This window comes from Bacillus rossius, assembly GCF_032445375.1.
Source record: "Bacillus rossius redtenbacheri isolate Brsri chromosome 4 unlocalized genomic scaffold, Brsri_v3 Brsri_v3_scf4_2, whole genome shotgun sequence".
Lineage (NCBI taxonomy): Eukaryota > Metazoa > Arthropoda > Insecta > Phasmatodea > Bacillidae > Bacillus > Bacillus rossius.
In genome coordinates, this window is record NW_026962011.1 from 51,400,195 (window position 1) to 51,419,838 (window position 19,644).

General features: G+C 34.7%; 1 protein-coding gene across 2 annotated transcripts in view; it reads right to left on the bottom strand.

The window, feature by feature from the left end:
• Nucleotides 1–19,644, bottom strand: part of LOC134542424 (zinc finger MYM-type protein 3) — a 62,862-nt gene that overhangs the window by 13,614 nt on the left and 29,604 nt on the right. For both annotated transcript variants that reach the window (XM_063386645.1, XM_063386646.1), the window contains exons 14-15: nt 17,321–17,518; nt 766–998 (exon numbers count right to left, since the gene is read on the bottom strand). In XM_063386645.1, the coding sequence (XP_063242715.1) occupies nt 766–998; nt 17,321–17,518 (431 nt within the window). The remainder of the gene's footprint in view (nt 1–765; nt 999–17,320; nt 17,519–19,644) is intronic.

Here is a 19,644-nt window from a genome sequence, read left to right on the forward strand (position 1 = left end):
ATCTTATGACTTATACGACTATAAAAATTAATAGGTGTTAAACTGGATGCCTGGTTAGCCATGAAACTAATAACGTGTTTCATACATGATAAACTCTTAGTATTTTTGTGTACCTTTTTTTTTACAAACACTTTTAACCTTGCAGCAGACTATTAGAAAGGTCATGGTGTTGCCCCGGACTCAAAAAATAATTTAAGGAATTGTTGTGAAAGAAAGGTGACATCAACAAAACTTGCCTGTGCAACGTCATGACACGACAATCCTTTCAGAAGACATTTAAAAAGAAAGAGATAAGAGAGAGATAGAGAGAGAAAGAGAGAGAAAGAGAAAAAGAGAGAAAGACAGAAAGAAAAAGAGAGAAAAAGGGAAAGAAAGAAAAATAGAAAGCGAGAGAAAGAGAGAGAAAAAGAGAGAAAGATAGTAACAGAGTGAGAGAGTAAGAGAGAGAAAGATAGTAAAAGAGAGAGAGTAAGAGAGAGAGAAAGAGAGAAAAACAGAAAAAGAGAGTGAGAAAGAGAGAAAGAAAAAGAGTGAATAAAAGAGAGAAAGTGAAAGAGAGAGAGAAAGTGAAAGAGAGAAAGAGAAAGAGAGAGAAAGAGAGAAAAAGAAATAGAAAGAAAAAGAGAGAGAAAGAAGAGAAAGAGAGAGGGCAAGAGAGATAGAGAGAGAAAGAGAGAGAGAAAGAGAGAGAGGGGGTAAGAGAGAGAGTGAGAGAGAGAGTATAGAGAAAGAGAGAGAGAGATTGTGAGGGAGAGAGCCAGACACCTTGAGGCACATGTTGGCGTCGGGCTTCTCCTGCTCGATGCGGGCCGGCTGCGAGGGCTCGGGCGGCGGCAGCAGCGGGATGTCCACGGAGGAGCTGGTGCGCCGGCCTCGCTTGGCCGGAGTGCCCCCGCCCCCGCTCCGCCCCGCCGACCTCACGGACCTCTTCCTGCCCCGCGCGGAGGGCGGCCGCTGCTCCGGCAGGCTCTGGGCGGGCTCCGGGTCGTCCTCCGACTCTGCAGGACGCCAGCACAGCCCTCACACTACACTCTCTCGCACACGTGCACGGCACTTGCCACGTCACAATTACATTCCAAAGAGTCATGCAAGATGTCAAACTTGCTAAGTGTCAACAAAATGAACAGAAATGTGAATCCGAAAAATACCCACAGAAAACATATTTAAATTAAATACTTAATTAAATACTCATTAATTCCAGAAAAAAAAAAGTAAATATTGAGACAAGACACAATAATAAATACAATGAAAACCCATTTTTTTCCGACCACATGGTGACAGAGCCAAATACTACATTTATACATTGACAATCAATACCAGCAATTATAAGCAACGCAATTAATGATGAACCGACTCACGAATATGGTACTAATGAATATGGTTGAAATTTTTTTTATGACAAAATCAACCAAGAAAGAGACTTCAAATTTAGCGGAATATGCTGAAAGTTTTACTCCTTATAAACTAATACATTATATATATATATATATATATATATATATATATATATATATATATATATATATATTAGCTGAAATAAATTACAATTTTAAATTATTACAACAAAGTTCAGTTTCTATGAAGACTTTACACCAGCATGGCTTAAATCAAACGATCATCAAGCTGGTGGGTAAGATGTTTGGAGTCACCATCTTGCAAGTTGTGACAAGTCACCATTTTGCCCGGCTAAGATAATGAGTGTTCCTTGAACATGCATAAACACTTGTAAATTATTCAATCACAGGTTGCTAGTTAGGTGTAAAGTTCTGACTATAATTTTTGATATCCTCCAAACTGTTAATGGTAGTATTTAAAAAAATATTTTAAAAATAATTTTGCAATCTCTTCTTCTCCCGACAAAAATACATGTCTGTTACACGATTTGACCGCGAGACGACACTCATTTTTGCAGATCATTCCTCAAATTCCTGTGCCTCCACTAAATAATGTCCCTAGTGACCTCGTTGTGTAAGTACCCAAGAAAAGGTTCAAACGTATTGCGGCACGGCTCTGATGCCAGAAGTGAAAATGTCTGACTCTATGTACTTATATTTTTTTTTGTGATCCGCCGAACGACACTACCTAGCGTCACAGAACTCGAACGAGTGACTAGGCTACAAAACTGTCTACCACCATGCAGGGGAAGTGGCAGCTGCATGACTTCGCCGACCAATAAAAACACTGCTTTCACATTCAAGGGCACAACACTTCACATTGAGAGGTCTTCTCTGACTGGCTGGCACCAAGCCCCGATATTTTTAACGTTTCCTGTGGGAGCGAACACCTGCTGATTTCCCCATCATAAGAATACACGTAGAAAGCACTAGAACGTCTCGGCGACTGATAAACTGACCAGAAAATTGGCGCCATTGTGCACCTGTCTCTCGTACTTTCTTTACCAAAACACTATCTAACGTTCTATAAACACAACAAAAGCTTCACAATGGACATAAACGTAAAATATAGTCATAAAAACTACATTTGATATAAATAAAATACTGAAATAGACATTTACACAAACAGCACCCTGAAAACAATGTGAAAAGCAGTAAAAGTGTAGTCAAAAAGTTTTTCTTTATAAAAATAAATATCAAAAAAATATTCAATACAATAAAATATAAATACAATACTATGTCAATAAGAATACTCTGCAAAGATGGGGAGAGCAGGGACCTGCGATGTTACAAGGCGTGAGTGTTTAAGGCCATTACATGCCTAAAAGTGGAAACTTAAAATAGAACCTCCTATTCTGCAGGATCATTAAGTGTTAAAAATATAGAATGAAGAAATATATTTTTATGTAAAATAACAAAAATCCATAATATTCAAGTAAGAAAAGTTGCATTAAAAATGCATGAATATCAGAAAGCACAAGAATTAGTTTACTGTTACACATGTCTTGTTTGTTCACTATTTCATTTTTTATAGAACACTTAGTTCGTATAAACCAGTTACAGAGACACCTTAAACTTTCCACATTTATGGAAATGAGAAGAAACATGTAATATTCATGTTGTTTTTTCTGCAGGATAGAATACAATTAAAATATTTACAATGTATTATTTAATTAGATATGTGTGTTGATGGTAAATTTAGACTAAAAATTATGTTTTAAGATTTTGATGACTGCCAAAAATTTTGATGAAATGGTAGAAAAAAATAATAAAGCTACAGAATTATCAACAATAAAAAAAAATTGTATTGCCCCTTTTAAGTATGTAGTTTTTTTTAAGTTCAAATTTACTGAATTTTTTTTTCCATTGAACTAGGTTTAAATTGACAATAATGCCTAAAAATTACATATCAGCAGGTTTGTGAGATTAAATAGCTTTAAAATAACTATTTCCAGTGTTGTATTACTACAGAACCTATTAAATCTGTACATTAACTAAGAGTGGTATGAAATTCTGTTCATATTGTTTTTTTTCCCCTTCTTTCTATCTTTCCAAATCTGAATTTACATGTCTTTGAGAAAGTTTTCATGACTGGAATTTTATCCATTTTTCAAAACACACCACAGCACTAACAGATAATACAGCAAAGAGCTAGTACTCCATTCCAATTCAATCTCATGGCAATGTGCCTCATTAGTTTAATAACACTGTGTGCTTGGTTCACTTGTGTGTCTTAATGAGCAAAAATCTGTAAATTGCACTGGAAGTACAGAGCAATAGACTCACATGTAATATTATGCCCTGGAGCGTGTTAAAACATTGTCTACCAATCCACCCCTTTTCCAACTCTGGCACAGAAGGTGGAAATTTGGCGGGCTGCCAGCCCCAGACTTACACTCAGAAAAAAATTTTTCTTCAAAATCACTTTTAGGCCCAGAGGGATAAAACACTAGCAAAGTGCTATCAGCTGTACTAATCTTCACCCAGTTCACCTCGGATTTATGACCAACCTGCTTCAAATGTTGGTATCGCACTTTAGCATATCGAGGCTCGCTGCTTGCTCTAATGAGACAGGATGACCACTCTTTACACAAAACCAGATTCCTATTTTTCACCAGGATTTTTAAGGTTTTCTAAGAATATTCATGAAATTTTACTACATAATGAAAAATATACATGGTGACATTACAGCTAATAAAACCAAACCAACCATTTATTATTAAAAACCTACCATTTAATATTATATAAAATAAAATAAAAAATCATTTAAATAAAAATTATTCCTGTAAAACTACTTCAGTGTTTTTCTTTAACATAATTTAGTAGCTCATGTATGTTGTTTAAATTACGTGAGTAGCAAGCAATCAACACCAAAATTTTAAGAAAAGGCAAAATTGGTATAAATAATACAGAAAAACAAAAGGGCACAAATAAAATTACAACAGATGACAGGGATAAAAACAGTTCACATGTGATAAAAACAACATAACCAATTAAAATTCTCAACAGAATTTTTGTTGGCTGAGCTTGATAAATCATGTTCCTATCTTTTAATTCTTTAGATAGCCTTAAATCATAGTAATCTTCACATTATGTTTTACAAGTTATTATCAGAAAATCACTAGTAGTACATACATTGTATATCTGATAACTAATTGCAATGGTATAATCTCTATGAATATATTTTTCTTCTTTACTGCCTGTGCTGTATAGGAATAGTTACATGTTGCATAAAAGAAAAAAAAATATTTATGGCACCATTCACTAGTCTAGTTTCTTTCTTGTTCAATTTTTTTTTTAAATTCTGCGTATGACATCCTACAGTCTTTCACGTGTAATATCAAGGTATTATTTTCTGATAGTGGCTCTTGTTTACTATTACATCTTCAGAAGTGAAAGTAAAAAAAAAAAAAAAGCATATGTCACGTCACATCCGCCACTGAGGTTTGCCAGTGTACAGCATTCAAAAATGGTATAAATGACGCAGTTTGTAGCTATGGCAGCGTGTAGTTTTTCAACTAAGCTCTTTTCAACTTGCTACAAGAACAGATAATTCCCAATGGCTTTCAAAAATTCTCAGGGTTTTTCCAGGAATTCACAGCACAAAAAAAAATTCATAAATATTGTTTCCTGATTTTCCATATCAAAAGGGAAAAAAAGTGTAGCTGTTTGGCCTGACAGCCAAGAATACAAGGGCAAGGAAACTGTTTGCGCTACAAGGATTCTAGACACAGCTGCACTGTTTTGTTACTATTTAACTTTACAAATAAAAAGCTGATTTCAATAAAAATATTTTAGGGCTTTACAAAATGCCACAGTAGTTGCATGAGTATTTAGAACATCAAGATCGCTCAATTAATAATCATAAGTAAAAGAATTTGAGAAAAAACTGTAGTGGTGAACTAGTACACCATCATCACAAAGCTGTGTGTATCACATCACCATTTCAGTCACTAAGGATTAAATTTTCATTGCCTAATTAAAATCAAGAGCTGTGAGTTCTTTCCAACATTTTTCTTTTAACACTTAAATGCCAAAAAAAGAATGGATAGAACAATTTTACTTTGATTCTCTTTACTTTTAATAACATGCAACATAGTAAATAAATAAATACATTTTTTTTTAACACTGCACTAATTTGTGACACTTTTAACTAAACATGTGTTAATAAGTTTTAAAAAAGCTTTAATGCCACCTGTCAAACATAACTTTTACAACATAGTTTTAAAACGATTCTGCATACTTGCCAACTTTTGAAATTCCCAATCCAGTAGAAAAAATTAAACGTTTAGTTTTATTGTAAATCAATTTGGTTACCTTACCATTAAACCTGACAAATTACTAAATATTGTACATTTTATACCAGCTACCAGAGTCAAAATATTATATAAAAAAAAAAAAAATTATATACCTATATATTTTAAATGACCTGAAATATCTTTGTACATTTCACATTTCACACACATCTAATAGATTGCACCCATTATTAGCTGCACTAAATCTATTCATATCTAGGTGTGAACTAAAATATATAAACTTATTTACAACACTTTTGAACTACATAGTTATTTATTCTTAGAGGAAATGTTCGAGTGATGCTGCAGTTGCTTTCTTACCAGGTTATGTTTGACAATGAAATGCATGAACAATCACTTCTAATTACGACGTTATCCAAGTTTTCAGTTTTCCAAAAAAAAAATTCTGAATTTTTATGTTTTCTTTGCCACTTTTCATATAACTGTTGTGTTTTGTGGTTTTGCCATGATTTTTAATGTGGTTTTTTTGCTGTTTTTTTTCTTCCGTGTGCAATGTTTATATCACAAAGACAAACCACACAGAAAACATACATCTCACCTTTATTAGACTCAATATACGGACACACATACAGGGCTCTGAATGCCTGAAAGTACTGCTTGGTTTTCCCACTCTTACAGTAATCATTTATAAAATCTGATGCCACAAATGTAATTACAATATACGCATATCTAAATAATTAATTCACATAGCACTAAGCATTAAGTTTTATGCAAGCTAAATAAAACAATGAATTATATAACTTAAAAATTTTTATACCAACAACACTGCCATTTTGCACACTAATTCATCCAAACACCCCCTTAAAGATAAAAAAATAAAATAAAAAAATTATGAAACCCCATGACAAACATTTTTTTTTGTTGCTTGACCTTGATATCCCTTAGCTGATACGATACTTAACTCTACCAAATTAGATTTAATGATGCAAAAATGTCGGAATACCAGTAAATAACAGACATGGCTATTTCAATCGTACATTAATTCCATAAATTTTACTGGGACATTATACAAGTTGGCAAGTATGATCCTGTCACTTATGAAATTATCTGCTTCATATCAACTAGAGCTTGAATCTAACTGGCTTATTCAAACTGTAAATTGCACAAGTTTTGACAGTGAAGCAACACATCAAAATACTACATATTATTCCCCAATATATCTTCATAGAAGGGGAATTCAAATAATTTTATCATACCAATAACATTGAATAAAAATCAACAACCATGCAATCCAAGCGATGTCAGATGGAAATGGTGCAGCAAAAGGTTAACTTTTCTTGAACAGAGGTTCAGTGTAGCAGGCATAAAATTAATTAAGACCTTTCACATTATAAGTACTTATTTTTGATTCCTACTGACTCCTATTCTAACGAGCGAGCAGATCCAAGGTGGGCATATGAATGGTGTTAGCTAGGTAAAACCCGCTGTATCTTAAACCACAATGCCACACGTTTCCTAAAACTGGGAGCAATGCCCCGTAACTGGCAGCAGGTTGTATGAAGCTGATCCCCAAATAGCTGAAGGAATCAAAACATTCCCTTAAAACCTCCCCCTGAAAAACTTTGCAAGAACTTACAATGGAAGGAATAATGGTACTCAGGCTAGCGTTGCTTGCAAGTGCGATGTTAAGATGCTAGACTGCGGTCGCAGCCTTTCAGCTCAAAGCTTGTACAGTGGTTTGAATGCAGGCAACCTTAATAGATTAACAAAATGCCAAACAGAGGCATCCAACAAACTGTCTCCAAAGACACTGTGCCTTACGGGAAGTTGGTTTATTGGATCCCGACTCTGACTGGGCTTTACAAACCAGGCAACAAACGAAGGATGTTTAATATGAATAGTCCATACATAGTAATGGCAGTATGGCCCTACACATTTCTAGAGAGCCACCAGTCTAGTAGAAGCTGGCAGTGGCTAACATAATGTCTCTGTGTCAGCAGCAGCAAACTTCTATAGGAATATATAACAGCTTTCCAGAAATGTCACCTTGCACCACATACCACCGCTTGGAAGGAGATGGATGAGAAAACCTTTGCCTTGCTCTCCATATTCATGCCAGTGTGTGTAATGGATACTTCCACTGTGGTGAAATTAGTTCTGGACTTACCAAGTTCTGCCCAGGGCCTTTTACATAAGTTTGTGTTCCTAAGAACTTAGCAGATAATCAGAAGCACATTGTTATTTTCAAGCTCCTCTAACAAAGGATTTAGTAGTCTCGCTATGAGTCTGCATGTAGGCAACTAATGGTGTTTAGTGTCCTTGGAATGTTGCATTTTAGGAAGAATCATTCAGAACCAGTGCAGTGCCACTGCCTGCTTATGGCATTAATACTTGAAAACTAGGCCAGTACGAAGCTTCGACTAAGCAGATCAAATTGAAACACTTTTTAATATTCAATTTGACATTGCCAGGAAATTTGTTATTTGTTATATTTGAAACTTCGAACTTGATGCAAAGCTTTGCGACTGATGTGAGGCTTTGCATTTGTTGTGAAGCTTAAAAACACTGAATGCCTAAGATTCTCAGCTTCTCAGTTATAAGCCCACTTTTTTAGTTTCACAAGTGTTGATGTCACAACTAAAGAAAAGAATTGTTTAGTTTGGTATGATAAAACCATTTAATACGAGGAAACCTATTTACATGAATGATTCTGATGTTTTCTAGCAAATTTTCATAGTTTTTTGAAGGTATATATGATTGAAATTTAAATCATTGTTAAACATTCTCTAAAGTATAGTTCAAAGAGCACATTTTTTACATTTCTAAACCTTCGACAGTAACACAGACTTAGGATACATGTCATGTGGTAAGTAATAGATATGAAGCACAGCAAGAAAATTCCAAAATTTTTTATTATTATTATTATTATTATTATTATTATATATCAATTTCTTTATTTTCGTGTGTCAATATGTGGCTAACGTAATAATATGCTATGCATAACAAAGTATTTCATCTGGTATTTTCATATATAATAATAGGGTAGGTTTTCCTTTATTACAAATGTTAATTTGAACTTTACAACAGATTTTATGATATTTTTGATATGGGCAAAATAATTTTTACTCACATATTCTTTATGGCATGAAAATAATAATTATTATTTGCATTATGTATTTTTTTGTGTGAATGAAAAGGGTTACTTAAAAAAAATCAATAAAGTGGTACTCAAGTATGCTTTTATGAATGCACAAAATTAATTTTATGCTTATTATTATTTTATAATTTCTATTGAATGGTGTAAAACATAGGAACCAATTGGTTTTATAATCATTGAAAATGTTAAATTATAATTTTTTTACTTCATCCAGTATTTAAAAAAAAATTTATACAGCCTTGCTGAGAAAAATATTTGCGATTTGATTCGACTTCATGAATATATTTTAAACATTCAATTTGACATTCCCTCTGTATAAAAAAATGGTACTCACACACACCTAAATTGAAAACCTGAAGTTCAATAATTATTTCTACATTAAATCTATTTCATATCACTAAATCAATGAAACAAGAAATCTAATCAAATCTGTGATTTATTTAGAATGACAAGTCACAACTGTCTCCGCCCACAGAGGCTTGTCTAAGTTAACTGACAATTACAATACGTTTGTCAAATAATGCTACAAAAAAATATTTTTTACAAAATGTACACTATAATATTATAACTTTAGTAACAACCAGTCCTTAGCACAACAGAAACACTATTTTACATTTTTCTAGGGACACAGAAAAAAAAGTAAATAAGAGAGAAATATAACTTAAGAAAAAACTTAAGTGTGTCATTTATGTGTAAATAAAAAATATTAAGTGTAACAATTTTGAAATTTATCAGCATTCTTCTACATTCAGTACATATTGCAAAAAAAAAATCTTTTTCTCCAGAGAATGAGTGCAACACATTTAACGTAATAAAAATAATGAGTGCATTCATGAAATTTGTTTAACACATTCTACATAATAAATAAAATTAAGTGTATTCATGATATTTTTGAACTACTGAACAATGTAAATCAATATTTGTCATTATGTAACAAAAACTGCCACAGTTACTGCCAGACAAAATAGGCCTAAGGCTCGCATTAAAAGTAAAACCACGATGCAGATGCATTAACTGAGTGTTTGGTCCTAAGTTAAACCTCATTTCCCCCCGTTTAACATCAGCCATTAATTATTTAACACATTCAACCACACAGTAAAAAAACTAACTTCAATTATTATATTATTTTTTATTTATGTATATTTTAAAATGTTAAGTGCTGTAAAAGCAGTTTTAATCAATATTTCAAGTTATTTTCCAAGTTTGTTAAATACAACGTTCACGCAATGTAAAAATACCTTTTCCCTTCTATGCTACTTGAAATAAAATTTGGTTTTGTTCCAAATTACATTAAGGAATTATTCTCGTTCTAAGGGTTTGCAATCAACCAATGTTTTATTAAAATGTTGAGTAAATTTTAACCTGACAGCTAAATTAATTTGACTGTTTTTTATGGACATTATAATGGAATTAGTAAAATTACATAGCCCTACTGAAGAACTCGAACATATTTACCAGATTACTAAACAAAGTGGGGCCAAAGTCAATCATTACAATGAACTTTTGTTCAAAAATTTTCCAAATACAGTGGAGTCCCACTAATCCCATAATCCAAGTAATCCAAACAAGTCGTTTGTATGTATTTGAAATCATATTCACTCTTCATCACTTAAAACCTCCTGTAAAATAACACCCCATCTTGAGAATGAGAATGTGCAAGGTCAATAAAGGTATTAAATTTTTTGGTATTCAGCCACTATTTTCAATATGACAGTGGTCGTTAAAATTAAACAAAAATTGACAACACCACTTTAATGCAGAACTGCCAACAATTATCAAACGGGGAAAAGAAAAAAAGGAATGTGTGTGTGTGTGTATATATATATATATAAACTTTTTTTTTGTTACATTGAAATGCAATTCCAAAATAATCAAATTCTAGGTATGAAATAACCTGTAAAACTAGCACACATATTGTCTGCGAGTGTTATAGGAAATTCCCAGTGACATCAAGTAATTCAAGGATAATTCCAGGTTTTTTTTCCAGATGATAAAATTCATACACATTTTCTGCTTTTCCCGAAATTCAAGGCTGGTGGCCACCCTGATTCTACTACTAACTTTTGAATTAAAGCAATTATGTATTCGGCAAATCCGTAAACATGGTAATCCAAACAGGTTTTGGTCAAAATTAGTACGGATCAGCGGGGACTCTACAGTGATGCTGATTTGATGAAAATGTCAAGCCTCATTTGATATTAAATTTTCAGAATACACTGCTCATGGCTCATGAATCATAATGACTATCAGCCATTCTGTAAGCGGTACACTGCGGCGACGCAGACAAAAAATGAAGGTTATAACGTTTAAAAAGTCTTTAAAAGAAAATTTACACATCAGACAGCTTCGTATTTCCGTTATTTAAATAAGTACGTGGTAATTTCTGAATAAATATTATATTTATACTTTAAAATACATTGTTTTATACGGAAAAGATACCTACACAAAGCGCTCGGCATCTAATAGAGGGACCAAAAACATCATGCGACGTTTATGCTAGAGGTTTTTTTTATCCAAATTTTGACACCCAAAAATATGGGTGCGACGATTACGCGAGTGCGACAATTATGCGATAAAAGAGGGTAACTCAAACAGTTTTTAATTAGAAAATGTGTTATACTGCAATAATATTTACCCTGTGCTTTTTTCAAGCATTCATAATTTTTGGCTGGTGATGGGAGAAAGATAACTGTGGTACATACTTGGTAAATTAAACTGATTAATTATGACCAGTAAAATAAATAAAACCATCAGTGATGCATTTTGGACCTGAGTAATTGGTTAAACCTTGAAAATCATAATAGCGGTTAGTTATAGATAAGTGGTCGTCAACATTGGCACTGACATAATTTTGTTACATAATAGAAATATCAATATTGTAAAATAAAAACTATTTAAACATAAAACAATTTTCAAAGAATATTTTGTTTGAACGACATATTATATAGACTCAGGTATTAAATGAACAGTACATCATATCATTTTAATTTTTTTTTAAAGATTCTGAAAAATTGCACATGTAAGGATTTTACACGTAAATAAATAAATGTAAGTTTTGTAGTAAAATTGTTTCAGAGCAAATACATTTTACTAATGCATCTGAAATTATTTAACAATAAATTCATCAATTCCATGCACTTTGCGAACAGTACAGTTACTTAAGTCTTTCACAACTGTACAGAAATAAATAAATACATATTAACACAAAAAGCATGCATAAATAAGACAACAAAATTAATGAACAATTATACATCTCATTTTGCTATCAGATCAATCTTAGATAAGTCATATACATATTTAACTGGATGGATGTTGGCTACAACTTGGATTATCATTATTAACACAATTACAACTCAAAACCCAAAAAAATAAAATTACTCTCTGCGAACATTACCTCTAATCATGTTAATAAAAATATATATTATAACTTCTTAGGTAGGTCAATAATCAATGTTTGTCGTTTAAAAATGCAGGTGTCCTAAAACACAACTTTACTTCATACTTGAATTTTTTCAAGTTTGAAAAAGTTTTGACAGCTAACAATTTTTAATTAACAATTTTTACTATAAAATAAAGAATGCATGTCTTGCAAAACTATTACAACAGGGAACATTAGAAAAAATTCAACCAACCAAAGTAAAAGAATGCAATGCTTAAATTTACTGTAACTAAGTATAATTTTTTTATTTATCATGCATTAAATATTTCACTAAATGTATAAATGATCATTTCTTATTCAACAAAAAAGAATTTGTACCATATTTACTCAAATACAGGCCGAGGGTCTATTTTTAAAAACAGTTCACAAAACCAATCTTGGGATCACACAGCAAAAAATTTGACCATTAAAAAAATGTGTAAATATATATTACCATCCATAACCATTATACATTGTAAATTAAGATTTTTTATGTTGATTCACCAAAGTTTATGAGTTACGTACCTTTGTATAGTATATTGCAGTGAAAAAATTTCTCTACTCTCACATTTTTTTCTTCACCAACAAACAGTAAAAACAAGTATAAACTGTAAACAGAATACATATTTGGTTGCAAGATCATTAATTTACATAGAAAAGAATATGATGAATGAATTAGGGTGTGTTGCAATATTTTCAGCTGCCTACAAGTCTAAAAGAAAAACATGCCTTCCTATAATTTGATACTTAAATGGAAAGCACCCTATATTATTTTTATTTAATTCTAATGTTGGTTATGCTTGTCTGCACATCAAAATATTTTCCTTTCTAAATATTATGTATACCTAAATGGTATGGTAGACACATAGTGCTAATCAGGAATTTTACGCTATAATTCAGGAGATTTACAATTACCTATCTATTATAAGTAGGCCTGTGCGAATATTCGAATTTTCGAATATCAAAACGTATAGTTTATTATTCGTATTCGATTTCGAATACTAACACTTCGAAAAAACGAATATTCAGTCATTTACGAAAAAGGCTGAGCGGGATCACTACATCTGGCCACGTAAAGCCCGTTTGAACACAGTAATTCGGAGCGATAACTAACGTATTTTATGTAGAATAATGTCGTCAGGTCGTTTAAAATAGATTTGAACTGTCAGCATACTGATAAAGATAAATACGTGTCCGTAAAATCCATACAACCGGGACGTTATAGGTGACAGTTTTCAGATTAGAGGGTGAAACATGGTTTGTCGGCACTGTAATTTCGTTCCGAACGTGACGGCGAAGAGAAAGAAAATTGTACAGACCATGTGGAAAACATCTGGCCGCATACTCACAGAAAAGACTCCAAAAGCCTAACATGCTACGTCAATGTTTTTCAATAGGATAATACACAGCAAACAACCGGATGCAAGCGGCAAACACCCCCCCCCCCCCACTCCACTTTATACCCTTTCCACCCTTCCCAAATTCCTCGCGTAGTGACAGCTCAGGCAATTATCCTGTTCCGCGCGTCAAAAAAAAAAAACTCTTGCCAAGAACTTACTTAAAAGCTTGCGATCACGTTACATGGTGTACCAAGATTGTGAAGTAAATGTGTTTTCTATGGGTTGGCCATCATGGAATTCTCAGATAATACATATTTTAACGTTGGTAGTCTACACAAACCAAACTTGGTCCTAAAAAAATTCATAAATAGAACGTGTATCAGAATATTTAAAATTGAATTGCGATTAAAATAATAATTGTATAATGTATTAATTTTTGTCATTCATTATTTCATTGTCATTACTACATGTGCGACCGTAACTTGTGATGAAAGTCGGTATTACTGTTGTATTACTAAGTAACAGATTTTTCTGTAAAGTTATTTAAAAAAAACAAGATTCATATTTAGTCTAGATCCCAAAAATGCTTTATTTTATTTTTTTGCATATTCTGAGAATACATATGTGATTTATGCCTTATTTAATGCCAATGTAGCGACAATGCATCCATGTTCATGAATATAAAATAAGTTTCCCAAATCAGTACATGCTTCATAATTTTTTTTATATAATAATGAACTAAAAGTACAATACAGTAGAACCTCGTTAATCCGTGATGCGCTAATTCGGGAATCGGATAATCCGGGACGATTTAAAAGAGAAGAAAAAAAAAAAAGAAGTAAAAATTGTCAGGGCTTAAAATTAACGTCACGCAGGTCGGCAAACACTGCAAGCCATCACGTGGGCCAACTCTGCAAAGCTGTTTGTACCGACCCTTTGTGTCGCCCCCCTTTCAGCTGTCACATTTGTCACTCTTTAAACTTGAGGGGGATGTCCTGACTTCTGCTTCCTGTCTCCTTTGTTTGTTTCCACCCGCCAACGCACGGCAGGCGCCTGGCGAGTGACGTGTCTGGCTGGCATTCGGCTGTATGATGAGGGGGGGGGGGGGGGGGTGCAAGGTCAGCACGATCTTATCTTTCTCTCTTCGGCTGTTGTAAATGACCGTGAACCAATGGCTAGGCATTTTTAAGCCGAGACACTAATTCGAAGACGGCCGGCCCTTACCATGAACGGCCTTAACCCAGCTGCACGCCGGTGTCTGAGAAGCTTGACAAGATCTTCCGGGCTTTTAATCGTTAGTCCGTGAAATTCGGTAATCCGTGATTATCTCGGTCCCGACCATCACGTATTAACGAGGTTCTGCTGTACCTCAATAGGATGTGTTCCAAGGAAAACGTAAACAGGCCAAGTAAATTGTAAGCATTTAAGTTTTTAAAGTACTGCATTTACATCAATATTTTTCCTCGAATCCCGAATCTTTTCCCTCGAATTTCGAATCTTTCGTATACTAGAGATTCGGTGGGATTCGAGGATTCGACCGGCCCATCCCTAGATATACCGTATTTACTCGTGTATAGCGCGCCCTCGTGTATAGCGCGCACCACGATTTTTGCAACAAATTCCAAAGAAAAAAAATTTGTTTTTCCCGTAAATAAATTGTACTAACATTTTGTGGTACCTGTTAAGTAATTACGTATGAAACAAATGATAATTTAAATTGATGTGTGGTGATGCGTCAGGAAAATACTTAAACTCTGCTGTGTAGACGGAAGATAATGAAGCGCTGTATCGTCACAACTGGTACGTGGGCGGGAAGAAGGGAGGGAGGCAGGCAGGAATGTGACACGGAGGACTAGATGACTCACCGGTAGCAGCTGCGACAAAGCGAAGGAAGGGGAAGGGGGGGACTGGTGTCAACATTCTCTCTCTCTCTCTTTTTTATTTTACTAGCTGCGTTGGCTTACTGTAGAGGGGGAGGTCTAAAAATAAACAAGAGACCTGCGAGCTTGCGCGCGCACGTGTGTGTGTGTGTGTGAGAGAGAGAGACCAGGTTGTGTGCGTGCGTGTGTGTGTGTGAAAGAGAGGCCTTGTTGCTTGTGCGTATGTGTGGGGGGCTGGCCAGAAACGTCACCCGTCACCGGCAGTTAACGACTTCCACTCCCCGCCGCATCTACTCACTTTTTTTTTTTCCGTGTATAGCGCGCATCCTTATTTTTTTCCTTTACTTGAGGGGAAAAAAGGGCGCGCTATACACGAGTATATACGGTAACATGTTTTATGGGATTTAAATTCTCATTCCAACTATTCGAACTCAATATTCCTATTCGAGAATAATTTGGTATTCGTATTCGAATTCGATTCGAACTAAAAAACTGATATTCGCACAGGCTTAATTATAAGTGATCATATCAAAAAACATGGCACATCTGTAACTCAAGTTATTAATGACAAACTCAAAGTTATCCATTATGCCAAACAGACAAACTAATGTGCAACAGCCCAATCTATATTCTGCGAGAAGAATGCTTGGTGGTGAAGGATGTACAAGAAATGAGCTTCAAAGTGTATGAAAATGATTCTGACGTGGAGAAAGAATAAAAATTAATTTTAGTTTTTCGATGAACGGACATCAGCTTACGATCGAGATTGGCCTCTATTCATGTAAATACGGTATCACATCTTCTTGTAAGTTCACGAACAAATAAGCTACCAGACAGTGAGAGACAACCTACGAAATGTGAAGCAAGGCCCGACACAAGGCAACACAATGACGAGAGGAACTAACCACAACATACTAATATGTATGTATGCACCCTGTACGTGCAAGCTGTGCAGTTAACAGTTTTATGTCCCAAACTTAATGGGTTATTTGCCAATAGAACGGTTAAAAGCACTTGTCGAGGTAGACTCAGCTGTCATGTTGTTGAGGTTATAAAACCTTATAGCACAGTGTTAGGTATTTCATTACTAGTGCATTGAAATATGTCATGTCTCAAATTCCTACTTTACATTCGTGAATTAAAAATCTTGAACAAAAATACGCACTGTGTACATTAGCTGAAATCGACGGTTCTATTTGGCAAACCATAAGACAATGTTGGCACAGTGACAAGGGACTCTGTTGTATCGCGGAAGAGAAAATCAAATAAAACATGACAAGTTTTTACAAAAGGTCAAAGATAGTCTAGAAATGTTTTCTCTAACTTCAATGTGTTTATAAGGTTTAAAAATAACCATTATAAATATTTATGTAGATACAGCAATTGTTAAGTAGGAACACCTTAAGAGGATATTACTATGATTCTAGACAAATAGTCGGCCCCTAGGCAGCCTGCGCAAAAAAAAAAAAAAAAAAAAGCATAAAATGTTGCCCTCATCTGCTTTAATTAAAAATAAAAAAGATTGTTCGCTATCTTTGTTTTTATTTTTCGTTATTTGCAGACAAATTACAACTTTTTTTCAATGATTGAGAATTTCAGTTTTATGATAAACTATTTTCTCTCCCTCTCTCTCTTAGGAGCAACCAGATATATGATTTTGATTGTATCTTTAGCATAAAATGTTGCCCTCATCTGCTTTAAGCAACGTGGAAAAAAAAAATGATGTTGGAATTAAAAATTAAAAAAAATAGTTCGCTATCTTTTTTTTTTCATTTTTCCTTGTTTGCAGACAAATTACAACTGTTTTTGCAACGACTCAGAATGTCTGTGTGATGACGAACTGTGTCCTCCCCCTGTATGGGGACCGAGACTAACCGTCGTTGTGGTCGGCTGCGGGGTTGGCCGGGGCGGAGATGGTGGACGGCGTGAGGGCGGCCTCCAGGTCCACGGCCGGCTCCTCCAGCTCCGACGCCATCTTCAGGGCCATCTGCAGCATGTCCTCGCCGAAGGTGTTGCTGGTGTCGGGCGCCTCGGGGCTGAAGCCGCCCTCCGTCGCCGAGGCCGCGCCCTCCCCTGCGACACGCACTCCCTCTCGCTCTCTCGCTCTCCCTCTCTCCGCACACCACGACACACAACCAAACAAGACAAGCAGTACACAGTTCAACCCCCACTGTTACCACCCTGCTTATTAGGGCCATCTCTCTATTACGACCCCTTTCTGAGGCAACCGTGACCTTGTGTTATAAAGTCAAAAATTGGAAGGAAATTGGTTGAATATTCGTTTGAAGCTCATTGCGCTGCGTTTCTCTTGGCCAGGACTGTACTGCAGGGGATGCAGTGAACAACCCCCCGTCCTGCCTGATCCTCTTCATCCTCCTACCCCAGAAGACAGTTCCATGGCATCAGCAAGTCTTCTCGACTGTCTCCTGGTGCCCTACAGCCAACCATTGTGTGATATTGCTTGCTATTGGACTCGCTACCCTCTCTATTTTCTTCTGTTATTACGACTCAGTTATTATTTTCAGTTATTACGACTCGGATTTGCACGATCGTGGATCACTCCTGGTTTTGATGACAGTTTGTTGAAAACATATTACTCTTTTCTTTTACTCTTATTCAATAACATTTTTTATTCAATTGGGTGGGGCGACCAAACCAATTTTTCAACACAGTTTTGGTTGTGTTTTAGGCTTTATTTTTTCAATAATTGTACACACTTATATATACACACAGACACACACACACACACACGCACACACGCACTCTCTCTCTCTCTCTTTCACACACACACATTTTATGGACTCTTGATTGAATTGTGTAAAATGAGTAGAAAAAGGGGCTGTGTGGTCACAGTTCTTTAATTATCTATACTATAGCGTAGGGATGTGCGAAAGTGACTTTATCCACACGAAATGAAAGTGAAAGAAAATTTATCAAGTTTCGCGAAAGTGAAACGAAAATGAATTTTTCTATGAGATAAATATATTCTTAACGAAAGTTAAGCGAAATTTTTTAATTAACAAAGAAAAAAAGTGCCCCAAAATTTGCTCTTCAGTAATAAATTCTATTACATAAATCATTTTGGTACCTTTTGATGTATATATAAATATTACTATTTAATAAAATCAACATCTGCCCTAGACCACACAACACAGCCCCATGTCACTCGTAAATTTCAAGAATCAATCCAGATCTTTCAGCGCACAGACTATTTCCTTTACAGTCGTAATGTCGCAGTCTATGATAATATATTTATCACGTGCATGGTACTGATGAAAAAATACGTGAATACTGCGGAACGGCCGCCATCTTGCACCACTGTCACACATGGCTAGCTCAGGAAGCTGTAAACTAGGCAAGGGACATGGTCAAAACATAACAAATGGTTGCTGCCAAGTGGTCATTACATGCAGTGACTTGTTGACCTTTTTGTCTAATTGGCTGTATATTATGAGGATTATATATGCCAGTCAGAGTATGTAAAATTTAAATAAAGCAGACGACAATGTTTTTGTTTGGCTGTGCGCGAATAAAAGTAGGTACGTTCTTTGTTTATGTGTATACGGTAAATACTAAATAGTGTACTAACAGTTCTGGAATGTATGTTTTATGAATATAGTACCTACACTACTGTTTGAAAGCAAATGAATCAGGTAATTTTTCAAATATTGCATGATTTTGTTTTGATACCTAGACCTACTGTAATCACGGTTGAATTTTGTTTACTTTATCTGCCATGTTTGTTCAAATTATGATTTTACCGTATTTTCATTAACGTGAGTTTTTTTCATCACCACGTAAATTAATCTTAATGGAAATCTTTTTTCTAATTAATGTCTTTATATGATTTGCATATGTTATTACATTATTAGTAATAACAAGCAAATCATATAAAGACATTACAGTAGAATCTCAGTGCTAAGTACTTACAGGTACCTCAAGTTTTTGTACTTAGCACTGAAACATGCATACATATTTTTACAAAGAGAAAAAAATATATATAAAAAAATAGCTACAGGAGAGCCGCAATGCCATATGTATTCGCAACTGCGACTTGCTTTTTTCCCCGTGTCTAGTTCTCTGAGTATATCCACATTTTTCCTTAAGCGTGAATTGCTTTCGTTTCTTTTTATCTCCAGGATCATTCATATCGTAGCACAAATACAATGCGGTGTCTAAATAACGTAACCTGAAAATAA